Source organism: Calonectris borealis, chromosome 19 (assembly GCF_964195595.1).
Source record: "Calonectris borealis chromosome 19, bCalBor7.hap1.2, whole genome shotgun sequence".
Taxonomy (NCBI): Eukaryota; Metazoa; Chordata; class Aves; order Procellariiformes; family Procellariidae; genus Calonectris; species Calonectris borealis.
In genome coordinates, this window is record NC_134330.1 from 12,877,239 (window position 1) to 12,887,197 (window position 9,959).

The 9,959-nt window shown below is 67.4% G+C and overlaps 1 protein-coding gene across 2 annotated transcripts in view; it reads left to right on the forward strand.

Annotated features, from left to right (window-relative positions):
* HIP1 (huntingtin interacting protein 1) overlaps positions 1-8,837 on the forward strand; it is a 54,527-nt gene extending 45,690 nt beyond the window's left edge. For both annotated transcript variants that reach the window (XM_075169062.1, XM_075169063.1), the window contains exons 12-31: positions 112-209; positions 409-481; positions 901-1,084; positions 1,180-1,268; positions 1,360-1,476; positions 1,567-1,668; positions 2,472-2,666; positions 2,818-2,965; positions 3,125-3,211; positions 3,331-3,438; positions 3,660-3,796; positions 3,903-4,013; positions 4,127-4,185; positions 4,319-4,412; positions 4,812-4,912; positions 5,026-5,131; positions 5,342-5,465; positions 5,677-5,738; positions 6,339-6,450; positions 6,791-8,837. In XM_075169062.1, the coding sequence (XP_075025163.1) occupies positions 112-209; positions 409-481; positions 901-1,084; positions 1,180-1,268; positions 1,360-1,476; positions 1,567-1,668; positions 2,472-2,666; positions 2,818-2,965; positions 3,125-3,211; positions 3,331-3,438; positions 3,660-3,796; positions 3,903-4,013; positions 4,127-4,185; positions 4,319-4,412; positions 4,812-4,912; positions 5,026-5,131; positions 5,342-5,465; positions 5,677-5,738; positions 6,339-6,450; positions 6,791-6,801 (2,118 nt within the window). In that variant the 3' untranslated portion in view covers positions 6,802-8,837. The remainder of the gene's footprint in view (positions 1-111; positions 210-408; positions 482-900; positions 1,085-1,179; positions 1,269-1,359; positions 1,477-1,566; positions 1,669-2,471; positions 2,667-2,817; positions 2,966-3,124; positions 3,212-3,330; positions 3,439-3,659; positions 3,797-3,902; positions 4,014-4,126; positions 4,186-4,318; positions 4,413-4,811; positions 4,913-5,025; positions 5,132-5,341; positions 5,466-5,676; positions 5,739-6,338; positions 6,451-6,790) is intronic.
* Positions 8,838-9,959: the final 1,122 nt, after the last annotated feature.

The following is a 9,959-nucleotide window of genomic DNA, read 5'->3' on the forward strand; positions in this document are numbered from 1 at the left end:
CAGCCTCGCCGGCACGTGGGCTGGCTCGGTGGTGCCATCGGGGACATGGAGGGGACGAGGACTCCTGGGTGACGGTGGGTGCACTCCAGGTCCCTGCTGCTCTCCCCACAGAGCCTGTTTGACAATAAGTTTGATGACATCTTCGGCAGCTCTTTCAGCAGCGACCCCTTCAACTTCAACAGCCAGAACGGGATGAACAAGGATGACAAGTGAGCAGTCCTGGTGATGCCGCGGAGGCGGCCGGGATCAGACCGGGAGCTCCCTCCCCGGCACGGCACCGCAGCCGCCTGCCAGCTTGCTGCGACACAGCAGCTGCAGCGGTACAGGGGATGCCTGCTCCCAGGATGTGTCCCCATGGCACCGGCACGGCTGGTGGCACTGAGGATGTACCTGGTATCTCCTTCCCAGGGACCGGTTAATTGAGCAGCTTTACGGGGAGATCGCAGCCCTGAAGGAGGAGCTGGAGAACTTCAAGGCCGAGGTGGGTGACAACCATCCAGTGGTGTCACGCAGTGAGCACCCATGTGGTAGTCCAGGGGCAGGATGAGACCCGGCGGCTCACACTGGGAATGGGGCTGGTGGGGTTGGTGGCTGTGTCCCCGGGTGGGCAAGGCAGTGACCATGTCTGTCTGTCCTGCCCTGTCCCCGATGGCTTCTGCATCCCTGGCACAGCCATCCCTGTCCATTCGGGGGGTCCCCAGGTGTGCCGGGGGGGCTGCATCCCTGCTGGGGGGGCCAGGCTCACCCCCACTGCCCAGCATCCTCAATGCTTCACCCTCTGCATTTGGGGCTCTGTGGGATGCTACCCATGGCGTGGCTGCCGGACAGTACCAGCAGGCATCGGACGGTGCCGGCAGCCACCGAATGGCGCCGGGAGCTGCCCGCCTGCCGTCCCCACAGAGCGCACGGGGCGCGGTGCAGCTGCGCGGCCGCGCCAGCGAGCTGGAGGCTGAGCTGGCCGAGCAGCGGCACCTGAAGCAGCAGGCGCAGGACGAGAGCGAGTTCCTGCGCGCAGAGCTGGAGGAGCTGAAGAAGCAGCGCGAGGACACCGAGAAGGCGCAGAGGAGCCTGACGGAGATCGAAAGTGAGCAGGGAGAGCCGGCACCCGGCTTGGGGTGGGGGTGAGCCCCGGGGTGGGGGTCTCGGCTGCTCACCTCGGTGTCCCTGCGTGCATGGCAGGGCGGGCGCAGGCCAACGAGCAGCGCTACAGCAAGCTGAAGGAGAAGTACAGTGAGCTGGTGCAGAACCACGCCGACCTGCTGCGGAAGGTGGGCACCCCAAAACCTGCCCTGGCATCCCCTTTCCCAGCTGTGCCCCCTGACACCGGGGGTCGCTGAGCTCCCTCTCTGCCATCGCCAGAATGCGGAGGTGACCAAGCAGGTGACAGTGGCCAGGCAGGCCCAGGGGGACGTGGAACGGGAGAAGAAGGAGCTGGAGGACTCTTTCCAGCGGGTGAGCGAGCAGGCTCAGAGGAAGGTGAGTAGGGACGCAGGGGGAGATGCTAGGGATGGGCGCGGGGCTCCCTCATGGGGCACTGGTGCCGGCAACCTCTCTTCTTGCCCGCAGTCTCAGGAGCAGGCAGAGGTGCTGGACACGCTGAAGCGGGAGCTGGCAGCCAGCAGACAGGAGCTGCAGGTCCTCCAGGGCACCCTGGAGTCCAGCACGCAGGTGAGAGCCCATGGGTGGCTCCCGCCAACCCCACCACCGCCCCGGGACGGGTAGCGCGGGCGAAGGGACGGTCTGCCTGCTGTCACGGTAGTAGGGCGAGGTGTTACCCCTGCAGGAGGCGTGACCCACCGTTGGCCTGAGAGCCAACTCCCTATCTTCTTCCTCCCCATGGGATTAATGATCATACCAGGGGGTTTAATGCTCCTGGGTGCAGGAGCGGGCGGAGCAACGGCCTCCAGCAGCAGGGATCGTTGAATAAAATCCCTGCAAGAGCAGGGTCAGGCAGGACGGCTCTGCCCGCTGTAAAACCCAGGCAGGGAGCGTGCCGTCACATTGCAAGCCTTTGCACGGGCTTGCTACCGTGCCTGTGAAGCTGTGGAGGACAGCAAGGATTTCCAGGCTTCTTGTAGAAGGCAGAAGCTGGCAGGAAAATGGAGCTGCCTGTCCCTGGGGTGGGCAGACACGCTGCAGCAGGACGAGGATGGGGCAGAGCCGGCTCCAGGGCCAGCAGCCAGTGCCCTTCATCCGCTCTTCCATCAGGTTGCTGATAGTCATAATAAAAGTGAATTTTCACTGATAAAAGTGGAAAGGGCTCCCCGGGGAGCCTCGCCCGGCCCCAGGCGAGGCCGTCAGTGCTGCAAGGGTGCTGCCAGGCGGCAAGTGAGGCAGGGCTGCGACCTGCATGGGCTGCGATGCACCGAGCAGGGTCAGTCAGGGTGGCCTGAGCCTGGACCATGAATAAGTCCCCAAACTGGAGCGTTCGCCCTCGGCACAGCCCCGACCGCTGTTTTGTGCCCACCCAGGCAGGAGCGGAGCAGAGCACCCGGATCACCGGCCTGGAGCAGGAGAGGGACAGCCTGAGCCGGGCAGTGGAGCAGCATGGGGAGGAGATGGCCGCCCTGCGAGCTGAGCTGCAGCAGCTGCAGGACACGCTCAGCCGCGAGCAGGAGAGCAGCAAGATGGAACTGGAGACATTGCAGACCCAGCTGAGAGACAAGGTACCCCGGGGGCACCGCTGGCACGGGGCATCCCGCCATTCCCCTCCCTGCTGAGCTGCGGGGGTTTGGCAGAGCTGGAGGCAGCGGTGGGGTGCGGGGGTGATTCTCAGCCGGCGTGGCGGGGGCCGTGACGCCCACGCCGGCTCGGCAGGAGAGCGGGGAGCGGGAGCTGCAGCGGCGCCTGGCCGAGGAGCAGTTTGCCCTGCTGCAGGGCACCGCGCGGGAGGCGGAGCGGATGGTGCAGGATGCCCTCGGTCGCCTGGAGGATCCTGCTCACATCGGCTGCACTGGCTCGGCAGGTGGGTTCCCCGGTGCTCACCGAACCTGGCATTATCCCAACCCACCGCCATGCAAAACCCCCCTCCCTGCTGTCCTCTGGGCCATGCCAGCGGCAGAGAGCAGCCGTGCCGCCCGCAGGGAGGCCCCGCGTTTGAGCCCTGCCTGCTGTCTGCCTGCAGATTGCCTCCTGTCCAGGACGCTGGCAGCCTCCGAGTGCGTGGAGCGGCTGCGGGACGCACACAGCAAATACCTTTCCAATCGCGCAGGTGAGAGCCGGCAGCCCCGGGCGGGGGCTGGGCTGGGGCAAAGGGGCAGCTCCGGCACTCCTGGGCCGGGTGGGCAGCACCCGCTGGAGCTGAGGCGTGTGCCCGCTCTCCCACTGCAGCCGTGGGCTCCCTGCTGCCCTGCCTGGCCCTCTTCGCCCACCTCGTCAGCGACACCCTCCTGCAGGGCAGCGCCACCTCCCACCTGGCCCCCATGGAGCCCGCCGACCGTGAGTGCTGCCCCACGGGGCGGGCAGGGGCTGGGGCTGGGGCTGGGGCGGGCAGGGGCAGGGGCTGGGGCTGGGGCGGGCAGGGGCAGGGGCTGGGGCTGGGGCTGGGGCTGGGGCGGGCAGGGGCTGGGGCTGGGGTGGGCAGAATTCTGGGGCAGGCGGGGGCCGGGCGTCTCTGTCCCCGCGTGCGGCGCCCGCAGCCTCCCGTGCTGCCCGCGCAGGTCTGCTGGAGATGTGCAAGCAGTGCGGCAGCGAGGCCGTGAGCTACCTCAGTGCCCTGCAAGACCCAGGGACGGTGGAAGGCGCCAACTGCAGCCTGGTGTCGAGCTGCCTGGGCCGGATCAGCGCTATCGGGGAGGTGGGTGCCACAGGAGGGCTGGTGGGACAGGGTCAGGCTGTGGCAGGCGCTGCCGGAGGGGCTGTGCCAGCCCTGGATGGTCCCTTTCATCCCGTCCTGTCCCCAGGAGCTGCGGCCCAGAGGGCTGGACGTCAAGCAGGAGGAGCTGGGTGACCTGGTGGACAAGGAGATGGCGGCGACGGCAGCGGCCATCGAAACAGCGGCCGCCCGCATCGAGGTGAGGGTCGCTGCATGCCGCAAGGCACCCATGGGCACCGTTCCTGCCGGGACCACCGGCACGAGGCCAGGATAGCACGCAGGGCTCAGCGCGGCCTCTCCTTTCTCTACCAGGAGATGCTGAGCAAGGCGCGGGCTGGTGACACTGGGGTCAAACTGGAAGTGAACGAGAGGTGAGCGGTGGCCCGGGCACTGGAGAGAGCCGGGCGGGCAGGATGGGGCCCGGTGCCACAGGCAGAGCAGCTGCCCCACGGCTCTGGGGTCTCCCTGCCCCACAAGTGGGGCTCAGTGGGGTTTGTCTCGCAGGATCCTGGGCTCCTGCACGGGCCTCATGCAGGCCATCCACGTCCTGGTCCTGGCCTCCAAGGACCTCCAGAGAGAGATCGTGGAGAGCGGACGGGTGAGCCGGGGGCAGGGATGCAGGCAGGGGTGTGGGCAGGGGTGCGGGCAGGGCACGGGGCAGCGGGTGCTTGGCCAGCCGGGGGTCACTGCGCACTTGCTGGGGACGTGCTGCTCCGAGCCTTGGCCCGTTGGGGCATCAACATCAGCTGCCAGGAGCTCCTGCCCCAGCCCCGGGGTCTCATCCTGGCTGTGGTCCCCAGGGTGTCACAGAGGTCCCTGATCTCCCCTCCCACCTAGGGGACCCCGTGACCCCCCAGGTTCGGTGTCTCCCCAGCTCCCACACACATCCTAGATGAAATCCTGACGTACTCCGTTCCCCCAAGAGCAGGGGTTTGGGGGTCCCAGGCCCTGCCATCCCCCTGTCCCCAAGGCGTGACCGTGCCTTTCCTGACGGCAGGGCGCGGCGTCCCCCAAGGAGTTCTACGCCAAGAATTCCCGGTGGACCGAGGGTCTCATCTCCGCCTCCAAGGCCGTGGGCTGGGGTGCCACCGTCATGGTGTAAGTGCCACCGTCACCGGAGGGGGGAGAGGGACGGCAGGGTCCTGCTGTCCCCACAGGGAGGGGACGGGGATGGCGGGAGGATGCTCCAGCCCCCCTCTGCCCTCCCGCAGCGATGCTGCCGACCTGGTGGTGCAAGGCAAGGGGACGTTTGAGGAGCTGATGGTCTGCTCCCGGGAGATCGCGGCCAGCACCGCCCAGCTGGTGGCAGCCTCCAAGGTAGGAGCCCGGCGCCTCGGGAGGCTCCCCCGCCGCTGCCCGCACTCGGCTCTGGGAGATGCTCCATCCCCGAGCAGGCAGCAGCGAGGCTGCTCCCGTGGCTATGGTTTGGGGTGACCCTGGGGCACCGTATGGTCACCCCAAATCGTGGGGCTCGTCTTCTGCTCGCCTGGCGGGGTGTAAGCGCACCCCTCCTCGCTGCCCTGGCAGGTGAAGGCAGACAAAGACAGCGCCAACCTTTGCAAGCTCCAACAAGCCTCCCGGGGCGTCAACCAGGCCACGGCCGGCGTGGTGGCCTCCACTAAGGCCGGGAAGTCACAGGTGGAGGAGAAAGGTAAGCGTGGGGCTGCAGGAGCATAGACCTGCCCCGAAAACTCACGCTCGCCGTCTTCGGTTGGCTGTGTCCCGGTGGGCTCTGCCTGCGGCTGCCCCTCGCTGCCTCTGTGTCCCGTGGTGGCAGACCCTGCCAGCGGCGTGGGAGCTGCCGGAGGGCTCCAAGCTGGGGAGCAGAGCTCGAGGTGGGCTGGTGGTGTCTTTCTCCACAGACAGCATGGACTTCTCCAGCATGACGCTCACCCAGATCAAGCGTCAGGAGATGGACTCACAGGTAGGAGGTTCCCCCATGCTTTGGGAAACACACCCGCTGGTGCCTCGTTTGGGCTAACGAGAAGCTGCTCAGGCTGGAGGAGAGGCGGGTGGGCGCACCAAATGCGGTGGGTGCAGGCACCCTGCCTGGCCCCGGGCACCTCCAGCTCACAGGGAAAGCCCGAGGCGTGAAAGCAACGGCCACGTTTGCCCAGGAGCCGCATGCAGTTGGTCCTCGAGCCTTCCCCGACGCTGTCCCCATCATGGCACAACAGCCCAGGGCCTCTCCCTGCTCCTGCGTGCCTGCCGGGCTGCCCCACAGCGCCCACCTCCACCTGGCACAGGGCATCCCCGGGGAATTCCCCTTCCTGGCGTGCCCAGGCAGGTCGCTCTGCCTTCACCTGCCTGCACAGGCAGCACCCACCTGAGCTCGGTCCCCTCCCCAGGGCCATTTGCTGTCAGAGCACTCATGGGATGTACCTTGGTGGTCTTTGGGCTTGATACCGGGGAGATAACGGGTGTGAAAAGGGGGTGCCCAGCCCCACATGGCTCTGTGCCAGCTGGAGCACCAGGGTGCTGTGCCAGGGCGCAGGGTGGCCATGGCGTGCTTGATGCCCTTCAGGTGCGGGTGCTGGAGCTGGAAAACCAGCTGCAGAAGGAGCGGCAGAAGCTGGGGGAGCTGCGCAAGAAGCACTACGAGCTGGCGGGAGTGGCGGAGGGCTGGGAGGAGGACGGTGAGTGGATCCCAGTCCTGCTCCGGCTGGGAAGCTCCTCTGGGGAGTAGCGGGGTAGGATGGGGAAGCCCTGCCTGCAGTCCAGGCAGCGAGCGGGCATGGGTTTCATTCCGGCTGGCACAAGCGGAGCCCGGGGATAGTTGGCATATGTGGGCCAAGCCACGGGGACCCTGACCTGTGCAAGAGCGTGTGGGACCCACATCGTCCCTGGGCAGGGTGCTCGGGTGCTGCTGGGGCTCTGCTGCCCTGCGAAGCCCTGGGGTCCCAAAGGGATGGGGCGGAGGGATGCTGCGGGGCACCGTGTTGCTCCGCACCCCCTTACCCTCTCTCCCCCTTCCAGCTGCGGATTAACACCCGCGGCGGAAGCAGCCCGCAGGGGACACCCCCACGGTGGGCTGGGACCCAGCTTGGTGCAGCCTTTTGGGAAGATCCACAATAAACCGGTGCAAAAGCCACCCCGAAGCACACGTCCTGCGCATCCCCCCCACCAAGAGCCGCCTCCAGCGCCGGAGCACCGAGAGCCGCCTGGCGAGACCCTGGGGCCGGGAGCGAGGGCTCGCCGGCCCGACGCCAGCTGCAAACCGCACGTGTATTTATTAGAGCTGCTTGGGGTTGGGGGGTCTCTGGGGTGGGTCTTTAACCCTTTAGTTTTGTTTTTGCACAGATTTTCGGAACTCTTTGAGCCGGCTCTGGCTGAGCGAGAGCTGTCGGGTTTCTTTCGCCTCTCGCTGCTTCTTCAGCCTTAACCTGGTCCCTGGCTCGGCACGAACATCCCCCTCCGCAGGAGCCTGCCGTGGTGCTAAGGGCCCCGGGGGTGCTGCCGGGTCAGGAGCCAGCTTTTGGGGTGCTGCTGGGTTTGGTGCTAGGTGTGCTCCCCCCTACGGCGGGGGCACCGAGTGCCTTTGGCCGCCGGTGAGACCAGGGTGCCAGCAGTGAGGAGGGAGTGGGGCGGGCAGCAGGAGGGACGCTGCCGTGAGCTCCTGCCCCCCCATCCCAGGTCCCCAGAATGCGCCCCCCACCCCTGGAGCTGGGCTGCCCTGCCCCGACAGATCACTGTGTTCATGCCAGCAATAAACCCTCCACAAGGTGCTGGACGCGGGTTTGGGCAACCATGGTGCCACCGCACAAGCCACCAGCTCCTGGGGATGGGGGGTGGCTCTAGGGCAGCAGCACAGAGGGTTTGGGGGGCAACCGGGGTGCCCCAAAACCAGAGCACCCTGAAGCTAGAGTGCCCGGTCGCTCTGGGCTGGTGCCACCCCTGTGTCCTCGCCACCTTCTTTGGTGCACGGGGAATCGGTGCTGGCGTTCCCGTGGGCAGGGGCGGCCGTGGGGCTGGCACTGGCCGGGGAACCTTTGTGCCTTGGAGCAGGGGGCTCGGCGGGCAGGGGGGCTGTCTGCCAGCTCTGGGCCCCCCAGCTCGTCTCGCTGCAGCAGGGACGGTGGCGTCAGAGTGCGCATGTCCCCGTCCCCCATGGCTGCCCCGTGGTCCTGCCGGTGCCCCTTGCAGGGCCAGGGTGTCCTTCCCAGCCTGGCAGCATCGCTGCCTGCACCCTGCCTTCAGGCAGCTGCCGCTTCCTGGGGGGGAGACAGCCAGACCAGCCCCCTCGGGGTGCTGGGGGTGCAGGATTTGGCTTTTCTCCCTTTAGGAAGTGGTGGCATCGCCCAGAGTGGCTGGGCTGTCACCGCGTGCTTTCCCACTGACGTCCATCAGCCCTTGGCTGGCACTCGGAGCAGTGGGATCCCCCTGCCTGGCCAGGCCATCACCGTGGCCTCGGGGCTGCCACCCTCTACATGCAGGAGAGCGCAACCGTCCACCGTGCAGGGACCCGGTGTCCCCGCGTCCCCCAGCCAGCCCTGCTGCCAACACACCCGCTCCGTGCGCCCAGCCTGCCGGGGACCCCTTGGGGACCTCGGGGCTCCCCCTCGGGGCTCCCACTGCCTCCCCATGCCGCGCCGCGGCTGTACCCCGACCCGCGCCGGCTCCCCTCCGGATGCAATACCAACCATCCTGTTCCTGCAGGACACGGGGAGCCCCAAAACCCTCCCCGCTCTTTTGGGGGGGGGGTCTTGCCTGCGCGGGGTACCCCCAACTACCTCAGGCCTCCAGGCCGGGTCGGGGCCGGGGCGTGGCACGGGGGTCGTGGGGGTGGCGGGGTCTTGGGGGTGGCGGCACCACTCTCGGCCGAAACCACTTCTCCTTTTTGTATCTTGGCCGGGCGCTGGCGGGGGGTGGTGTCCCCTGCGCGGTCCCCGGCGCTGGCGGCTGGTGGTGGGGACGGCGGGGTGCCCCTCCACTGCAGGTTGGGTTGAATTTTTTTTTTTCCATTGTATAATAATAATTACTATGTCGTGTGTTTTCGATTTTTCAATAAAGCCTTCAGCCCAGCCCTGCCGGCTCTGGGGTGGGTGGCAGGGGACCTTGTGTCACCACGGGGGTCCTGGGGTTCAACACCCCCAAAAAAATAACTTGGGGAGATGCTGTCAAGGTGACCTGGGTGATGTCCTGGCGATGATGTCCCCCACGTGGCTCTGTCTCCAGGGCCACCCTGCACCTCACCTCTGTTGTTCCTTGGGAGGGGACCAGGACCTGGTCCCTGCTCAGCCCCAAGGAGCAGGGGTGGCTTTGGCCTCCCCACCGCCCTGGTCCCTTCCTGGGGGGGTGACGCTGCAGTGGGGAGGCCGTGCAGACCACCCTGCCCTCCCTGGCTGTGCCTGGCAGGGCCATGGCACGGGGGTCCTGCTGCTGGGTGGCCCCTGGGGGCCATGGACAGGGAGATGCTCAGGGGAACGTCCCCTCCCAGATGTGATGCTGCAGCAGGAGGTCACACCCCTGGGGTGCCCTCCCACCCTGGGCAGCACCCAGCCTCTTCCAGCCCTGCCAGGGCCACCCGGCCCCCCTGAGCTGCAGAAAGCCCCATGACAGCTTGTCCCCGCAGGCATGGTCTGTCCCCGCAGCCATGGTCTGTATGGTCCATGCCATCATCCCTGCCATGGACACCGCAGGGCTGCCGAAGCTGCAGGCAGCTGGCAGGCAGCAGGGCGGGCAGCGCTCCCCTGGATACCCGCGTCCCCCGGGAACCCAGCCGTGCAGCCAGCCAGGGTGGCCTTCCCGTGGCCCCCAGCACTGCGTGGGGTGGCTCGTCCCCAGCCCTGCCCCAGGCAGGAGCAGGCAGGTGCCGGATGGGGCCGTGTGCCCAGGGGTGCCTGCAGCCTGGGGTCACACGTGGGCAGGGATGGGGTCTGGATGGGGGCATGTGGGGACACGCAGGTGACCATAGGGGCTGGGACAGGGGGGACACAGGCTGGAACAGTGAGGGGGGCTATAGGGGACAGGATGGGGACGGGAACACAGGGAGGGGGAGAGGGGGGACGCGGGGATGGGGATGGCAAGGAGGAGACTGGTTTTGGAGTGGGGATGGGGAATGGGAATCTGGATGGGGGAAACGTGGTGGTCAGAGGGGGGACGGGGGGCTGGGGACAGGAGGACACAGCGGTCGGGATGGGGGAGA